General features: G+C 31.8%; 1 protein-coding gene across 1 annotated transcript; it reads right to left on the reverse strand.

Annotated features, from left to right (window-relative positions):
* Positions 1-4748: 4748 nt before the first annotated feature.
* Positions 4749-18739, reverse strand: LOC109790719 (polypyrimidine tract-binding protein homolog 1). The gene is made up of 10 exons (XM_029269715.2): positions 18505-18739; positions 17361-17561; positions 17040-17102; positions 16814-16887; positions 16614-16709; positions 16267-16324; positions 16079-16168; positions 15864-15945; positions 6147-6256; positions 4749-5645 (listed from the first exon to the last, which is right to left on the reverse strand). Exons 1-10 carry the CDS (start codon positions 18712-18714, stop codon positions 5277-5279), a joined length of 1353 nt encoding a protein of 450 aa, XP_029125548.2. The 5' UTR covers positions 18715-18739; the 3' UTR covers positions 4749-5276.
* Positions 18740-19005: the final 266 nt, after the last annotated feature.

Below are 19005 nucleotides of genomic sequence, written 5' to 3' on the forward strand. Positions count from 1 at the left end.
TCGGAAATTTCTGCCGGAAAATTTCCGAAGAAATATTCGTCGGAAATTTTTGACGGATTTATTCCGTCGAAAATTTCGGACGGAATTTTCCGTCGAAAATCTTATTTTTAATTATTATTTTTAATTTCTTTTTTTAATTTCTTATTTTTAATTTTATTTTTAATTTCTTATATATATTTGTAGTATTAAAAATTTTATATATCTTTTAAAGGTATAAATATATATTATAATTATTTATTACAAGTTTTTTATATCTACGATTAGTATTAAAGATGAAAATAAATTAGGTCATACTATATTTTATTATACTAATAGTTAGATTTACCAAATTCACATTTAATATAAAGTTATTGAGCGGTGTAATACTTTGTAAAAGTCACATTTAATATATGTATATATATATATAGACACACACACACACACACACACACACACACACACATATATATATATATATATATATATATATATATATATATATGAGGGGGATTATAATTACAATGGTATAAATTTTACTAAGTGTTACACCGCTCAATAACTTTATATTAAATGTAAATTTTGTAAATTCAACCGTTAAATTGAAAATCTTTTACTCTTAAATCATATATATATATAGACACACACACACACACACATATATATATATATATGAGGGGGGTTATAATTACAATGGTATAAATTTTACTAAGTGTTACACCGCTCAATAACTTTATATTAAATGTGAATTTTATAAATTCAACCGTTAAATTGAAAATCTTTTACTCTTAAATCATATATACAAAATGTTATATTAATCGAAGATGATTTCTTATAAAACAAAATTAAATCTGTCAAAAAATTTATATTTTCGATGAGAAAATTTTTGTAGGAAAAGTTATATTATTGATAGAATATTTCAAACAAATTTATATTTGTCGAAAATGTAAGAACTGGTTTTAAATTTGATATGAAAATATTATGATATAATTAGATAAGATTTTAAGTTAGTATTTTATTAATGGTTGATAATTAAAAAATAAAACATGGATAAATAAATTATTTTGAATTTTATATGTTTGATTTAAGATAACTTATAAAATAACTCTTGGTAAAGTTACTCCGCTCAATAACTCATGGTGTGTGTTGAATTTCATCGATCCAATTAATTGTTAAATTAAAAGTTATTAAATTTTACTAATAATTAATATAAAAAAATTAATTAGTTTTGGAATAAATTATTTTCTAATTAACAATATAATTGAAATATTAATTATTTTAAATTATTTAACTAAAATCTTATTGACAATTTACTATATGATCTTAATATTTTTGTATAACTAATATCTGGTTTTAAATTTGATATGAAAATATTATATATAATTAGATAAGATTTTATGTTAGTATTTTATTAATAGTTGTTAATTAGAAAAAAAAATAAGGATAGATACATTTTTTGAATTTTATATGTTTGATTAAAGGTAAATAAATATATTAAATTAATTAATAATTTATTTAAAATATTAAAATTTAATTTATAAGTATGTAATAAATAAATATTTATAATTTTATAAATTATATTATCATTATAAATTATAAAATTAAATAATTTAAATTATAATTTTAAATAAAAATAAGTAGATGTTAATTATAAAAATAAGTACATATAAATAAAGAATAATTAAATATATTATTATTATTATTTGTAATATAAAATTATTATATATTATTATTATAGTACAAATATGATATTGTATATTTGAGGATGACTTAAATGAATTAATTTGTACAAGTTATACTGACAACATACATAGACATTTCGGTAGCTTACTCATCAGAACTTCACAGTTAAGCGTGGTTGACCTGGAGTAGTACTGGGATGGGTGACCTTCTGGGAAGTCTCCAAGAAATTGCACAAGTAAGGATAAAACACGCTAAACAGTAAAATTAAAAAAAAAATTATAATTTCTGTCGAAAATTTTGACAGTAATTTCTGACGGATTTTTCCGTCAGAAATTTTTGACAGATATTTCTGACGGATATTTCCGTCAGAATTTTCCGTCGAAAAATTTCGTCGGAAAAATTATTTCTGACAGATTTTTTTTCCGATGCCACTTTTTTCGACAGATTAAAATCCGTTGAAAATCCATCGAAAAAGAAAAATCCGTCGAAAATTTACCTATTTTCGTCGGAAATCAACATTTTTCTTGTAGTGTAGGTAAGGTCCCTTGTGTAAAAGCTTGAGAATTAACCTTGGGGATAACTCGGTTTGAAAGTTCTAGTCATACCCTCGTGAACATGAGATGTATCTTGCACGGCTTAGTTATCTCGACCAAACCCTGATAGGATATCCTTCTAGCGAGAATGTTTAGAGGGTGTGATCTGTCATGTATTCCTATACTACTCTAGTGTGTTGTTGGTGACAATGCACAAATGTAATGTTTTTAATGATGTCACATGTAGCATGTAGTTTGTGTCCGTTGCATGCATTATAATTTTATCTATTGTTGTTTATTATGCTATGAATGAGTTAAGTGTGATGATGATAGACTATGGCCAAGGCCAAGGAATCCAAGAGGTGATGCATTGAAGGAACCAAGAGGAATGGGATGATGGACCATGGGCCAAGGGCCCAATCACTAGAGCTATGGCCACCTTGAAGACTAGTGGATACCTTGAAGACCAGTGGGCTTTCCAAACCCAAGGTACTCTTCAATTTGGACCACTCTATCATGAAGAGAAGACATAGTTCTAGTTGTAAATATCTTGTACATAATTCTCTTGTATAGGTTTATTTTTGCCTTTGTATTTGTGAGGTACTCTAGTTTCTTTTATTAGTCATTGTATATTGATTCTAGGGTGGGTTACTTGGAGAGTTTGACTTCATTTAATCTCCTTTGTTGATACACTCATTTTCTATTTTTTCAGTAGTAAAAGTGGGTGGCATTTAGCAATGCTTGAGGGTGTGACTAGTAATTGGGCCAGAATTGGGCCTAGGAAAAATTTTACATATTGGACTCATTTTACTCCTAATTTTTCATAGATTTGATTTAGCTAGGTTTCATCATCATTGGATGAACCTAACTAAACCAAATCAAACATTTTTGAAAATAATTCATGGAGTCAAAATGACCAAGGTCGCCTACATAAGCTACCTACTTCTATAACTAGCTTGGATGGTCAAGACAACCAAACCATGGTTCACTTGAACCATGGTTAAGGTTAGCCTGCTACATAAGCTACCTACTTCTATAAATTTGTAAACCTTTCATTTTCCCTCATTTTGGATATGAATGAAATAAGAATTTCTAAAAGAATTCTCTCTTCTCAAAGTCTCAAAACCGTGGAGAATAAGTTCTCCCTAGTTCCTTCACAAAGGTTTCCACCTTTGTGCCTTGGACCCTCCATCTTCTACTTCTTCAAGGAGTAACCGCACACTCCTTAGTGCTTCTTCACCATTGGAGCTTCTTTAAAGGTGATTCTTCATCATTGGCGTGTCTAACCTCAAAAGAAGAAAGGGATTGAAGGTGTAACTTCAAGAAACATCAACCATCTCCAAGTAGTTCCATCAGATGATCATGTGTAAAACTGTGATAATAGCATGTTGTATGTGTCGTTTGTATTTGGTTAGTCGATTTGCATTCTTACACCGTAAGTCAGAGTGAGATGTTTCTTCTTTTCTTTGTGTTGTTTCCTTGTGATTGTTATAGGTGATCATCAACATAGAGGATGTTGGTGATGAGGCCTAATCTTCAATGTTGGGTTGCTTTAATAAGACATGTGACATCGGGAAATAGTTAAGATTTGATTCCTATTATTTAAATTGAGTAGTTGGATTTTAATTCCTTTGTAATTCTATTAGTTCTGTTAAGTCTAGTTTATGTTAATAATATTGTAATCCTTTCTATTTGTATGAATTTTGAGTTCATTTATTATATCGAGGTTATTCAATTTTATATTATTTATATAGTATGGTATGCGGATAAGGGGTGTTACGATGTTGACTTTAACACATGGTATTTACATAATCGATTAGTTTATGTTTCTATTTGGTTAATTAGTTAGTTAGGACCCTATATGTATGAGATGCATTGTGTGTGTTGACATGACAAAACTAGCAGATGCAATGTGTGAGAGATTTAGGTGATCGTCTAGTCATTATCTGATATGTAATTCTCACATACTTTGAAATCGATATAGTTAATTAATCTTTTTAATTCATTTTATGTTTCTTGTTTCTTGTTTCTATGTCGTGTGTTTTAGTCAATCTTACACAACACAAGAATTGGAGGAATTGCATAAAATTGACTAGAAAAATTATTATTTGTAACATTGATTAGAGAAGTTATACTTTTTTCATACAAAGGGTCAAAGTAATATGTATTTCTTTTTAAAAAAATATATTATATATGAAAGTATACTAGTAAAAGATGTGATTAAAATAATATACTTCTATTTTATATAAAATGAGAATAATTACTTAGAAAAGGAAATTAAGTTTTAAATTAAATACAAATTAAATTCACTATAAATTTATTGTTTAAGAACATAAAACAAAAAAGTGGATTAACATGCTTATCCAACGAGTTTGGTGAGTTGAAATTGTCAAGTTAGATGAAACGAATTGATGTGTTTATTTATCCAACCCAACAACCCACAAAAAATGGATAAATTAGCGAGTTGGCATGAATTTAACCAACATTATCATCCCTAATTATATATATATATATATATATATATAATGTAAAAAAAATGTTAAATAAGATAAAATTAGTTAAATTTTATTTATATTTTAGAGCATCCATGATTTGTTTTATTTCTTTTATTCGAGACAGGAGAAAGTAATTCAAAATTAACTTAAGCACATTTCATTAATTGTAAAGGTTGAAATTCCATTTCATCGAAATTAAATCTACAAATTATACACTAATCAACTGGTATAACAATCACTTAAATATGGCTTATTGAATGCCATTAAAATATCACAACTATAAATCCATGTTAGCTAGGTAACAAACTTGACGCTTTAAGGCCACCAACAAGATAAAAGGGCATCCCAATTAAAAAAAAAATGGAAATAATATACGACATGTGAAACTTTCTACCAACAAGCCTTTTGCCATGGATAAATAATACTCAGAAAGAAATGGTACATGATATGAGAAAAGACATCAGACATTAATTACTTTAATAATTAGAAATTCAAATTTGAGACAATCCTTTAAGATCCAAAAAACAAAAAAAAAAGTTGAACATGAGGAAAATTTTGACAACTCAGGATGTTCATGTTGAAATACAATCTAGTAACCATAATAATAAACAAGAGGAGCAGGGTAAAAGCCCACAATACTGGGTTGCATATTATGTGAGAAACTAGGAACCTCAGATGGGGAGGGTTCCGTGTTATTTTCATTATGAGCCATACCATTACCATGGCTTTGACCAACAGCATGAGCAGGAACCTGAGGAACTGCATAAGTTTGATCAGGAAAAGTACCATATGCAAGCATGTAACTAGGGACTGGATTCCATGATGGTATTCCTCCATATACTTGAGCTTGTAAAGGATGAAAAATGCCAGGGTACATAGATGCAGTTTGAGGATTCTGCAAAGCTGTTTCTGTAACTTGTGGTGACGTTGTATAGTCTCTACTTTTGTCACTTGAACCCTAAAACCAAAATAGTTATATGTATGATACTGAAATCAGATTCAGCTATATAATCATTCAAACATTTATAGATATTATATATATAGCTGGATTAATTACACTTTTGATTTTCTCACTATTTTCTTTTCACGAGTTTGGTCCTCTATTTTTTAAAGATTCGATCCTCCACTACTTTAGTTATGTGATTTTTGTCCATCTGTTAACTTATATTCTATGTTTAAGTAACATAAATGCTGACAAGGCAATGCTATAGTGCTATGTTATAATATTTTCCTAAATATTGAATGTGAAAGTAAAATTTTAATAAATGGATAAAAATTGTATAATTAACATATTGAAAGGACTAAATTCACAGAAGAAAAAAAAAAAAAAGAAACCTAAATTCTTAAAATAAGGATAATAAACAACCAAAGTACAATTATTTTAAGATATTAAAAAAAGAAGTTCATTCAATGAGTCCAGAAACATACAATCTAGGAAGTATTTATGACATTAACTTACCCTTACAATGACATCAGAATGACGAGAGTATGATAGATGAAGCTCAGAGCCATCATTATATATGCAAAGCCCCTCTAGAGTTCTTTTGGCCATCTTTGCTGTTTCAACATCTGAAAAACGAATAAAAAGGTTACACATATTGAATAGACAGCCACAAAAAATGATTTTTCAAGCACAAGATGCATGATTATCGCGTAGAATCTTTTATGTTTTTTAGAATTTCAGTATGCTGTATGTGAAAAACAAGATGTATGTCATGAGTTAAAACATTATTGATTAGCTAGAGTATAGGTTTAGTTTAACCATATCATGGTTAATTAACTATATATATATATATATATATATGAATGAAAAAAAATATAAAAAAAAGCTTATAATGGGGATCTGTAAGATTTAGAGAAACTGCTAAAATTTGACTTGGTGATGGTTGCGAAGTAGAGACACAAAGTTCACTTTGTCAAGTAAACAATGGTTTTCAAATACAAAAGCATGCATATTTTCGTTGATGAGAGGTATTTGAGTAATGTTTACTTGGTTTTGTATCTGATCAGTTTAATAAGGTTATGGTTGTATTACAAAATCTGCAGGTGGGACAATTAGGCTAAATTTGTCATATTAGTTTGGTGGTGAAGTAACATGTTTTCTCTAGTTTAATGCAGATCAAAGCACTTCGAGGAGCACTAAATTGGGGGGTGTGTTGTTCTAGTATATATTTTGTGTTGTTTAGTGCTATAACTTATTTTGGGTACGTGGGTCTGTTAATTTGGTTATTAGATATTTATGATATCATGCAGAATTAATTATATATATGTCATACCCTTCTACTCAAAATGCAGAGACATAGTTATTGGTTTGTCCTCTTTGCATTTGTGAGTATGACTTGTAATTTTCTTTTCTTAAAAGGAAAAATTGCAATCACCTCTAATTTTCAAAAGTTACTAATCTTCATTAGAATAACATCATTAGTTAAAATAAAGGAAAGAAAAAAAATAAAAATTAATTCATATTTTGTCAATCATATATATGTCTATTTTTTTGTGTTTGAATTATTATAATATTTTGTTTTCTTTATCAAAATTTTTATTATTCTTTAATTTTATAAATAATAATTTCTCAATCCGTCGTTTGAAATTGTTTCTTGTAGTTGATATATATTTTAAATAACAACACACATAATATTTATTATATAATTAATTTAGAAGTTAAAATTGAATAAAATGTTAAATCTCATTCAATTGTTAACGTTCACATTAATAATTTGTTCTCTTTAAATATAAATAATGTTGTCTTATATAAAGAGTTATATGTATCACTTAGATAAATAAATAAAGGAATTTAATGTTTACTTCAAAATTAAAAAGGAGGTATGTGTCATTTAAAAACACCTATGAGAGGTCAATACAATTTTCTCTAAATATATATACACGTATGTTTCTTTGCCGGCAAAAAAGAAATCATCCAAGTATAAAAGTATCTTTTATCAGCACAAGCTTGATTTGAATCATAAATTTATAAAATGTTGAATTCATAAATTATATATTATTAATTTGTTTTTATTTACACTTACTACAGTATTTTACACAATTATTTGAGTTTGCGTTGAGCCCATCAATCTCAGATTGCAGGTGTTCATGTTTGGTTTTCTGTGGAAGAAAATGTGCTAAAAAATAGGAACCCTAATCTACAGGATTTTTCATGATGGTCTAAGGTAAAGGAAACACTGGTATGAGAAAGAAACTACTGTTAGAGAGAAAATTATTATCTTTATATATAATAAAAAAAATACAGGTATAAATTACTGGTTACAGAAAACATTACTTTTAATCTGTTTTTTCTTTTATATACTTTTCAAAAATCGTTGAAACTCAAAAAATATATACATTACACTATTAAATATTATAAAAATAACAAAATAGACATCAATAACATGATCGTCAGATTTATCAAATGAAATCTCACTTAATAAATCTAAAGATTTGTTATTATTTATTGTTATTTAATTTTTTGTGAATATAATTAATATTTAACAGTGTAATATATATATTCTTTGAACTTTAATAACTTTTAAAAGATACATAAAATTAAAAAAAAAAACATAAAAGATAACGTTTTTGCATTATAAAAGATAAGAATTTGTATACATGTATTTTTAAAAATAGAATATATACACAGCCAAAAAAAATATATATGAACCAAAGCTAGCCCCGACTCAAATTCAAGAACTTGTAACTTAATTTCCATCCTTTGAGAAGAACCGTCATTCACATTAACATTAAAGCAATAGGAAAATCATATTAACATTCCATAAGAACTTGTATATATGCACCCTGTAATATAGCTTAAACAAATTATGGGATGAGTTGAGGCTGAAAAGAGCAACCAGGTGTGTAGCGGGGGATATTGCAGATTTCAACCAATTTATAGCAGATATTGCAGATTTGAAACCATTTGGGATGCTTGATTGTTGTACTCAAGATAGAAGTTTCAGGCAGCTAGTTGAACAATCATGGGAAGAGATACAGGTGAATGGTTGGGGGTGTATGTACTTAAAGAAAAATTGAAGAGACTCAAGAAAAGCATTAAAATATGGAATGTTGGACAGTTTGGAAATATCCAATAAAATCTCAAAATTGTAATTGAAAAAATTAACGCATTTGACTAGAAGGAGGAAAGGAAAGAACTTCCTGAAAGAGAGAAAAAAAGATAAAAGAGTGGTGCAGGAACAGTTTTGGCAACTGGCCTCAGGCAATGAATCCATGCTTAGAGAAAAGTCTAGGATCAGGTGGCTCTCGGATGGCGATGTAAACACCAAGTACTTATGGTGATCAACTGGAAACAAAGGAAGAATAACTTAAGGGGACTGAAGATAGCAGGTAACTGGGTGTAAGATCCGAGTGAGGTAAAGGAAGAAGTTAAACAGTTTTTTGAGCAAAGATCCAGGGAAGATAAGTGGCAAAGACCTATATTATATGGGATAATGTTTCAGCGTATTACAACAGAGCAAAATGTTGGCCTTCCCTCACATTTTGATGAAGAAGAGGTTAAACAAGTTGTGTGGGACTGCGATGGTGCCAAATATAGGTGGTTACAATTTCAATTTCATCAATCATTTTGGGTTATTTTAAAAGGTGAAATTATAAGGTGTTGGAAGAGTTTTATGCCAATTGAAGGCTATCAAGAGGGTGTAATTCTTCATTTATCACTTTAGTCTCGAAGTTAGTGGATCCAATAGGGTTGGATGACTATAGACCTATTTCTTTGGTCAACTGTATCTACAAGATCCTAACTAAAATTTTATCAACCAAAATTAAGAAGGTCCTTCCTAGCATCATTGATCAATCACAACTCACCTTATTAAGTGGCAAAAACATGGTGTCTTGGTTGCAAATGAGGTACTAGATGAGGCAAAAAAAAAAAAAAAAAGGGAGGGGAGGGGGGGAGGTTGTCTATTTTTTAAGGTTGATTATGAAAAAGCATATGACTCTATTTGCTGGGTTACAATACATACTTCAAAGATTAGGATTCTATAGCAAGTGGAGAGACTGGTTATAGGAATGTTTATCTAGTAGACACGTGTTTGTGCTCATTAATGGTAGCCTAACAATTGAATTTGGATTGCAGAAGGGGTTAAGACAAGGGGATCCTCTTGGCCTTTTCCTCTTTGTTGTTGTGGCTGAAGGCCTTGCTAGTTTGATGAGAACAACAATAGAGAAAAATCTATATTTAGAGTATAAGGTGAGCAAAAAACATGTAGAAGTCAGCTTGTTACAATATGTCAATGATATGGTCTTTTTGGGTGAGGCTAATCTCAACAACGTGAATGTCATTAAATGCATATTGTGTTGTTTTGAACTTGTCTCAGGTTTAACAATGAATTTCTTCAAAAGCAAATTTGGGGCAATTGGAGTTGAGACAAGTACCATAGAGTGATTTTCCACTATTTTAGATTGTAGGATTATGTCTTTACCATTCCTGTATTTGGGTATCCCAATTGATGCAAATCCAAGGAAGGTAGCTACTTGGATACCAAACATACAAAAAATAAAGAAACGGTTATCTTGTTGGAAATAGGACTATTTCCATGGTAGGAAGAATCTATCTAATTAATTCAGTTTTATTTGCACTTCCTTTGTGCTTCCTATCCTGCAAAGAAATTTCCTTTGGGGGTGAGGAGGGGCAAAAAAAATTCCATGGATGAGGTGGAAAAAGGTGTGTTTCCCAAAATTACATGGGGGGCTAGGAGTCAAAAATATAGAAATGATTAATTTATCTTTGTTGGGAAAATGGAAGTGGTATTTATTCCATCAAAGAGATAGCATTTGGGGGAAAATAATTGATTCCAAATATGGTGGCTAGGAGAAGTTGTATATAGTGCAGAGGTTAATAAAAATGTCTCAATATGGTGGAAGGATTTGAACAATGTGTGTGAGGGGCAGCTCTAAACAAGATGATTTGATAATATGGTCGAAAGGAGAGTTGAAGAGGGGTAGTAAACAAGATTTTGGCATGATAATCGGATGGGAGACCAATGTTTGGCTATGACCCACCCAAGACTTTTCCAGAACTCAAAGCAACAAGATCGGATAATAAATGTGGGATATTAGGATGGTGAAGTTTGGATCTCAGATTTTAAGTGGAGAAGGAGGTGGTTTTGCTTGGGAAGAGGATCAATTGAACAATTTGTTGTCCATGTTACACAATATTAAGCTAGTTAAAGGAAATCAAGGTACACGAATTTGGTTACATGGAGCCAATGGGGTATATACAGTTAATTCAATGCATAAAAGTCTACATAATCTAAAATTTGGTTCAGAGTTTGATACAATATCAAACCAGAAAGATTCTCCCTAAAGTTGCGGTTATGATCTAGAGGTTGAACCAAAATGGGTTGCCAACTATAAACAATCTTATTAGAAGGAATATGCATCTACTAAAGGGCGAAAGTATATGTAAATTCTATAATACTTGGGAAGAATCAGTTGTACATCTTTTTTTCTCATGCGGGGTGCATGATTGATTTATTGTGGAAGGACTTCTACAATTGGGCTAATGTATCTGTTGGTCCCGATAGTCCACCTGTTGGTCCACCATAGTATGATATTGTCCGCTTTGGGCTAGGCCCGCACGATTTTGTTTTTGGGCTCCTTCCCAAAAGGCCTCAAACTATATGGAATAGTGGACACCCTTATAAACTAGCCAATGTTCCTTCATTTTACAGATGTGGGACTTGGGATGAATCCCAACAAACCTCCCCTCAGACCAAGGACCACATGTCTCGTGACCTCCTCCCCTCAAGCGATAATCCGTCACCATCTTGTACCGTCGTTAACTCTACGGGACACGCCGCCTGAACACCACAATATCAGGAAGACTTTCGACACAAGGCACAACACCTCCATCGCGAGGCACAACACTGAGGGTCTTCCCGCATCAAACCCAGACGAACCGTTGGCTCTGATACCACTTGTTTATCTAAGGTACCAATAGAAATCAGGTTCTTCCGTAAGCCAGGAACATACCAAGCATCAAACGTTCTGACCATGCCATCATACATTTTTATCTGTACAGCGCCACTACCTTTTACTCCATGCTCTTCATCATCACCTAACTTTACACTACCATTCCATTCTTTAAATGAATTGAACAGCTTCTTGTTAAAAGTCATGTGATAAGAAGCTCCGGTATCCATGACCCATGTATCAGCAAAACCAGTAGTACTAACAGTCAAAACATCTCCGCCATCTCCTTCATCTGAACTCTCACCAGAGACAGTTGCACTAGAACGAACAACAGCTGCACTGGCGTTACTATTTCTATCTTTCTTTAGTTGTGGACAATTCTTCCTTATGTGCCCCACCTCTTTGCATTTGTAACATCTCACTTTCTTTGACTTTGAAAGTGAATTACTGCGTGTATGACCTTTGCTACTATTTCCTCTCTCCATGCTTCTGCCTCTGCTAGCAGTCAGACCTACATCATCCGTATTAGAACTAGAGACTACTCTTCTCTTCAATTCTTTAGATTGTAAGCTGTCCTTCACATTGTTGAGAGTAATACTATCCCTGCCATACAACATAGTATCAATAAAATTCTCATATGATTTTGGCAGAGAACATAACAAAATAATAGCTAGATCCTCATCATCAACTTTAACTCCAATACTCTGTAGGTCCAAGATAATTCGGTTAAAATTATCAAGATGATCTCTCACAGACATATTCTCAGACATCTGCAAGGTATAGAGACGTTGCTTCTGATACAACCGATTGGTTAGGGATTTCTGCTGGAATTTATCTTCCAACATCTTCCACATCCCTGCAGCCGTTATCTCTTCACCTACCTCTCGCAGAACCTCATCAGTCAAACTCAAGAGAATCAAACTGTGCGCCTTTTCCAACATCGCTTTCTTATCATCATCAGTCATAGTTATGGGTAATTTATCTGCACCCTCCAGTGCTGCAGCGCAACCCTGATGCACAAGAACCGCTTTCATCTTCAATTTCCACAAAGTGAAATCATTCGATCCATTGAATTTATCAATATCAAATTTGTACGAAGACATTGCGTTTCTTCAGATCAGGCCCTAGCGTAACCTAAAGCTTTGATACCAATTGTTATGACAATATGTAAAAGAAAGAGAAGAGAAAGAAGACGACACACAAATTACGTGGTTCAGTCAGTGTGACCTACGTCCACGGGCAGTTCAAGAGTTTCTTATTTCTGAAATGAATAGAGATATCTAATACAGATGCCTTTTAGCCTTATAACAAGGACAAAATAAATTTGTTATTAGCAGAGATGTTACTTTTAATGAGTCTGCTATGTTTGGCTAGAAAGAGGAAGTTGAAAATCTTGTAGGAAATAAAAGTACAAATAAAGGAGTTCATCAGAAGGTGGAGTTTGAGGTTGAAGGTTCAAATAAAGAAAATTTGAATCCTGTGGAACAATCCAGTAATGTTGAAGAAGAGCCTCAAAGCATAGCAACAAGGAGAACAAGGAGGGAAATCAGAAAACCTACGAGGTATGCAGATGTTACTAGTGTTGATACTAACTCTGTTGCATATGCCTTGCTAGTAGGTGAAAATCTTGATTCTGATGAGCCTAAATCCTATAAGGAGGCGATTCAAAGTAAAGAAGCATCGAAATGGCTAATTGCCATGGATGAGGAGATGCAGTCACTTAAGAAAAATAAAACCTGGGAGTTAGTACCATTACCTAGAGGTGTGAAGCTAGTGGGATGCAAATGGGTGTTAAAAAGGAAAGAAGGGATTCCTGGTGTTGAACCATCCAAATTCAAGGCAAGACTTGTGGCAAAAGGTTTTTCACAGAAAGAAGGAATTGACTACCATGAAGTGTTCTCGCCTGTGGTAAAACATAAGACTATTCGAGTTCTGTTGGCTATGGTGAGTGCTTTGGATATGGAGTTAGAGCAGCTTGACGTGAAAACTGCATTCTTGCATGGAAATTTAGAAGAGCAGATTTACATGTCACAGCCAGATGGATTCCTTGAGGCCGGAAAAGAGAACCATGTGTGTTTGCTGAAAAAATCCTTGTATGGTTTAAAACAGAGCCCAAGGCAGTGGTACAAGAGGTTTGATGCTTTTATGATTTCCTATAATTTTGTTCGAAATGAGTTTGATAACTGTGTTTATAGTAAGAAGCTATCAGATGGTTCCTATATATATTTGTTGTTGTATGTGGATGACATGCTAATTGCAGCTAAGAGCAAGACTGATATTGATGCTCTTAAAGCTATGTTGAGCAGTGAGTTTGAGATGAAGGATTTGGGTGCTGCCAAGAAGATTTTAGGAATGGAGATTTGGAGAGACAGGAATGCAGGTCTACTTTATGTATCTCAGAAGAAATACATTGAAAAGTTGTTGCAGTCTTTTCAAATGGAGAATTCTAAGCCTGTTAGTACTCCTTTGGCAACACATTTTAAACTTGATGCTAGCACTCTTCCTAGTACTGATGAAGAGAAGGAGTATATGAATACGGTTCCTTATTCTAGTGCTGTTGGAAGCTTAATGTATGCCATGGTTTGTACAAGACCAGATTTGGCTCATGCTGTGAGTGTGGTTAGTAGATTTATGAGTAATCCTGGAAAGGCACACTGGGAGGCTGTGAAGTAGATCATGCGATATTTGAAAGGTACTAGTAATATCTGCTTAGTTTATGGTTCTAATGATATTGGGTCTGGTCTTATTGGCTATGCAGATTCTGACTATGGTAGAGATCTCTTGAGGAGAATATCTTTGACATGTTATATCTTCACTCTTTATGGTTGTGTTGTAAGTTGGAAAGCAACACTTCAACCTACTGTTGCTTTGTCTACCACTGAAGCGGAATACATGTCCTTGACAGAAGGAGTTAAAGAAGGTATATGGTTGTAAGGTCTTATTGATAGCTTGGGTTTGAATGTGCAGAGACGTATACTTTATTGTGATAGTCAAAGTGCTTTGTGTTTGGCAAAAAATTCAGTCTATCATGAAAGGTCAAAGCATATTGATGTCAGATTGAATTTCATACGAGATGTAATTGAAGAAAAATTGTTCTCCATAGAGAAGATAGCTACGGTAGACAATCCAGCAGATATGTTGACTAAACCTTTGTCTTTTGAAAAGTTTAAGCATAGCTTGGACTTGGTGAATGTTCGTATCGCTTGAGACCATTCGGGGAGAATAAGCAGGAGAGTTGTTCTTGGTTACTGTTAGTCCACCATAGTATGATATTGTCCGCTTTGGGCTAGGCCCGCACGGTTTTGTTTTTGGGCTCCTTCCCAAAAGGCCTCAAACTATATGGAATGGTGGACACCCTTATAAACTAGCCAATGTTCCTTCATTTTACAGATGTGGGACTTGGGATGAATCCCAACAGTATCCATAGTGCTTTCGAATTCAATGTCCAACACTACAATCAAGTACCACATAAATTTATTGGGTTGCAATAGTGGAAAGTGGTATGATGCACAATTGTATGGAACATATAGAGATATAGAAATAATTGCAAATTTAGAGGCTTTGATGTTGATCTTCAAAAGTTAAAACATGACATTTCTTTTACTTCATGGTCATGGTTGAAGAAGGATCTAAGTTTTTATTACAGTTTTGAACAATGGTTTGTTCTTCCTGGCTCGTGCTTATGGAAACTATAACCCTAGAGTAAAACTAAAATATTCAAACAAGTAAGGTGTGGTGAACAATGGCATAGAAATAATGATGAGGTGAATATATAGTGGTTGTACACATTCAAAAGTGGTCTCCTTTCATGTGCCTATTGAAAAACAAAAGCAACGAATAAAGAGAAGTTATAGTTGGGGCTTGTTCGTTGATGAAGTAAATAGCCAATAGTCTTGGTTTTATAGTTGGTTTGGCATAGGCTAATGGTTTGATTTTGTTTTAAGTGCATTAAAATAGGTAAATGTAGAGGACTTTTGTTTTGGAAAAGAGAATATGTTTTACTTCTTTGATTTTAATTGTATTCTTTATAACTTGTTGGTCTTCTTGGCCATGAAAGGGTTGAGTACCCTATACCCTAGATCCTCTTTTTTAATGAAGTTTTATTTGCAGTTAAAAAAAATCCATAAATTTGAAACATGTGAATCACCATTCATAATAAAATCCACTTAGCTAGATAAGAAAAATAAGGATATACTTTTGAAATACATAGTAAAATTAAACTATAAACTTAAGAGTTTCAGTCAATTAGGATTAATACCAGGATACTGAATTAGTGCCTGAGTTTGACCGTTCCTTTCAAATATAGAAATTTTTTCCACAGTTCCAATTTCAGAGAACACCTGTAACAGGTATGTATGCCATCAGCATTGAGTACAAAGTTTTTTCTTTTTTTCTGAGAGAGAGAGAGAGCATTACAAAGTTAATCTCCTATAAATTTGCAAAATTTAAAGAGATTGAGCTATAAAAACTCACTGCGTGAAGAACATCCACATTGACATCATATTGAAGATTTTTAAATGAAGCCCAAAGCACGTGATTTTCGGGAGGTTGAAGCGTTGCATGCTGAACATCATAGATTGTTATTTGTTAATTTGTTAGCACATATATATTATAAAAACAAGCAAAAAAAAAAAATACTTGAGAAAAAAATAATAAAATACCGGTAATGGCCCATCAATAGAATACTGACTAAGGGGAAGCATAGGATTTGTGTAGTCCCTACAAAGTCATAAAAGTATAATCAAGCACTAACATTAGATCGTATCTAGAAAGCATTCATAAAATGGAAATTTTAATGTGCATATTGAAACAATGCCATGCAAGAATCAAAGCCTAAAAAGAATGTACGTAGTTCTTGAAATACCAAAATGGGTATAACAAGCAAAACCACAAGAGCTTGTTAATTCTAATTCTTAAAATGCAATAATAGAAGATGCTTATTCATGCAACTTTATTTTTTTATGGATAAAAATACAAAACAACATTTAATTACAATTATTATTACTACCTGGTACGATCAGACTGAAATTTAATATTTAGATCTTGATGTGCTGAGTATGAAATGCGCAAGTCAATATTTCCAACATGATCCGGGAGATAGTGTCTGGGTATAGCAAATTTAAGATTTTTTATCATGCAATCACCACAATTAATGATGAATGTGAAGAACAATGGAGGAAATATATATAAAAAAAATTTATTGCTTACCTAGGTATGCTTCTTCTGTCCAAAACATCCTTAGCCAAAGAAGCAGACTTAATATCATTATATTGAACCAAAGCCTGCCCAGAAATAAAATAACATAGAGTGAATATAAATAATAACAAAAATATAATTAGAGAAAATTAATCCTATTTTAAAAATATGATTACATGTCATGTCATGTAGAGATTAATAAAATCGTATGATGACACATTGAATCTAATTCACTAACCTGAAAACCTGCACTCTTTTCAAATGTAGAAATCTTTTTTACAAAGCCATATTCAGAAAAGACCTAAATAAAGAAATGTATCTTACCCAAATTAACACATATATTGACATAAAGAGAAAAGGTCACACAACATACATTTTATCCTAAACAAAAAGTGTGCAACCCCACAAATTCAAATAAACTATATAATTAAGAGTTTATTTGGATACACGATAGAAACATTTTTAAGAATTTTTCTATTGAAAATAAAAAATTTATATTGTAAAAAAAATTTAAAAAGTGTTTTTAAATTGATCCAAACAAGCTCTAAGCAGGACTTACCGAGTGAATAAGATCGATGCCTATTTTTCGGCCTTGGAGGCCTTTCATGGTTACCAACAAGGTATTTCCTTTACCGAATTTGTTAACAGCAATATCCGGTCTGTCAGAATGTTGAACATAAACAATTCTACCACGAATCCGCATAGAATCCGAGGACGAAGCATAATGTGAAACCATTGAAATGGCTTGATTTATATCCTCCTGGTGAAACATTTAAAATTAACAGCTAAGAAGAAGACCCTGAGTTTAAAAACTACTTGAACAAGTGCACTTGGTAACTCTATATATTTTGTATAGAAAAAAAAAAATAGTGTCTCTGTGTAGAAAAGTGATAATTTATAATTATTCATTGTAAAATATAAAAAAAAAATCAATTAAAAGAAACCACTATGTAATTAGTAAAAGGTTCGTATGAAAATGGAAATCAAACTGATTACTAAAAAATGGTATCTCCTTTTTATATAATAATATAGATTATTATGATTATATAACACATATTGTCTTATCGATTGTCACCTGCATAGAGTTCGGATTAAAGAAAAAGGATTTAGTGAAGATACAAGATTGAAATAATCTAAATGAAATCCAATATTGTCTATATATACCCTATTGAACTTCACTTGCATTAGTTTCCACCTGGCTTCTAAAACCATCCATTTACTAATTAATTCATTTATCTTGGCAAAATGAAAATCTAAAAATTTATTTCCATTCTATCTCCAAAATAAATTTCCATATATCTTCGCAATCTAGTCACTTGTATAAAAACCTAGGAAGCAAGATTACTAAATGTCAACCACAACAAGTTAATTAGATAGATATCTATATACAGATCATAACATATCTGACATTCCTTACACATCATTCAATACTTCCTAGCATCTATCCAATAATAATTATCTAGAGAAGAAGAAAAAAAACTTTGAGCCAAACCACTTTAAATAACACAAGTATCAGATATATCAGTGTCTTCATTATCTTTTTTTAAAAAGGAAAAAAAAGACCTTATATTTTTTCCATAGAAGCCTCACTCAAATATCCTACACAACGAAGTATATAACCATAATTAAGATTCACAAATAAAAAAAAACAAGAAGAAACATGCATATATAAATGAGAAAGAGTGAGAGAGAAAAAAGCTTACAAACTCAACCAGACCCTGGTTCTTATTAAGCCCAACACAGCATACAACGTTGACAACTTTACCGAAGGGAGTGCACAACTCTGCGAGATCATCCTCGGAGCATTCATTAGGAAGGTTCCGAAAGTGCACCACCTTTGACGGCTCAGTGAGCTCACACTGTTTCTCAGTTGGTGAAGACACTCCCTCGTCGATTTTGAGAGAACAAGCCATGAGAGATTGTTTTGAGGCTGAAAAAAGTTTCACAAGCTGAGATCGATATGTTAGAGAATAAGAGAATAGATAAAGATATAGGGAATGGTAATAGTGGACCTAGGCATGTTAAATGCTGGTGAGTTTATTGCATTAAAAATATTGAAAAATCATTAATTCTATTTTGCTGTTTAATAACTTTAATATTTAATATATTATGTATTTTTTTTTTTAATTTTATCATAGCATTTAATGATGATGACCGGTATAAAAAAAATATAAATTTTCAGCAAATAAAAAATCATATATATT

The sequence above is a fragment of the Cajanus cajan genome, chromosome 2 (assembly GCF_000230855.2).
Source record: "Cajanus cajan strain Asha chromosome 2, NIPB_CcT2T_4, whole genome shotgun sequence".
Lineage (NCBI taxonomy): Eukaryota > Viridiplantae > Streptophyta > Magnoliopsida > Fabales > Fabaceae > Cajanus > Cajanus cajan.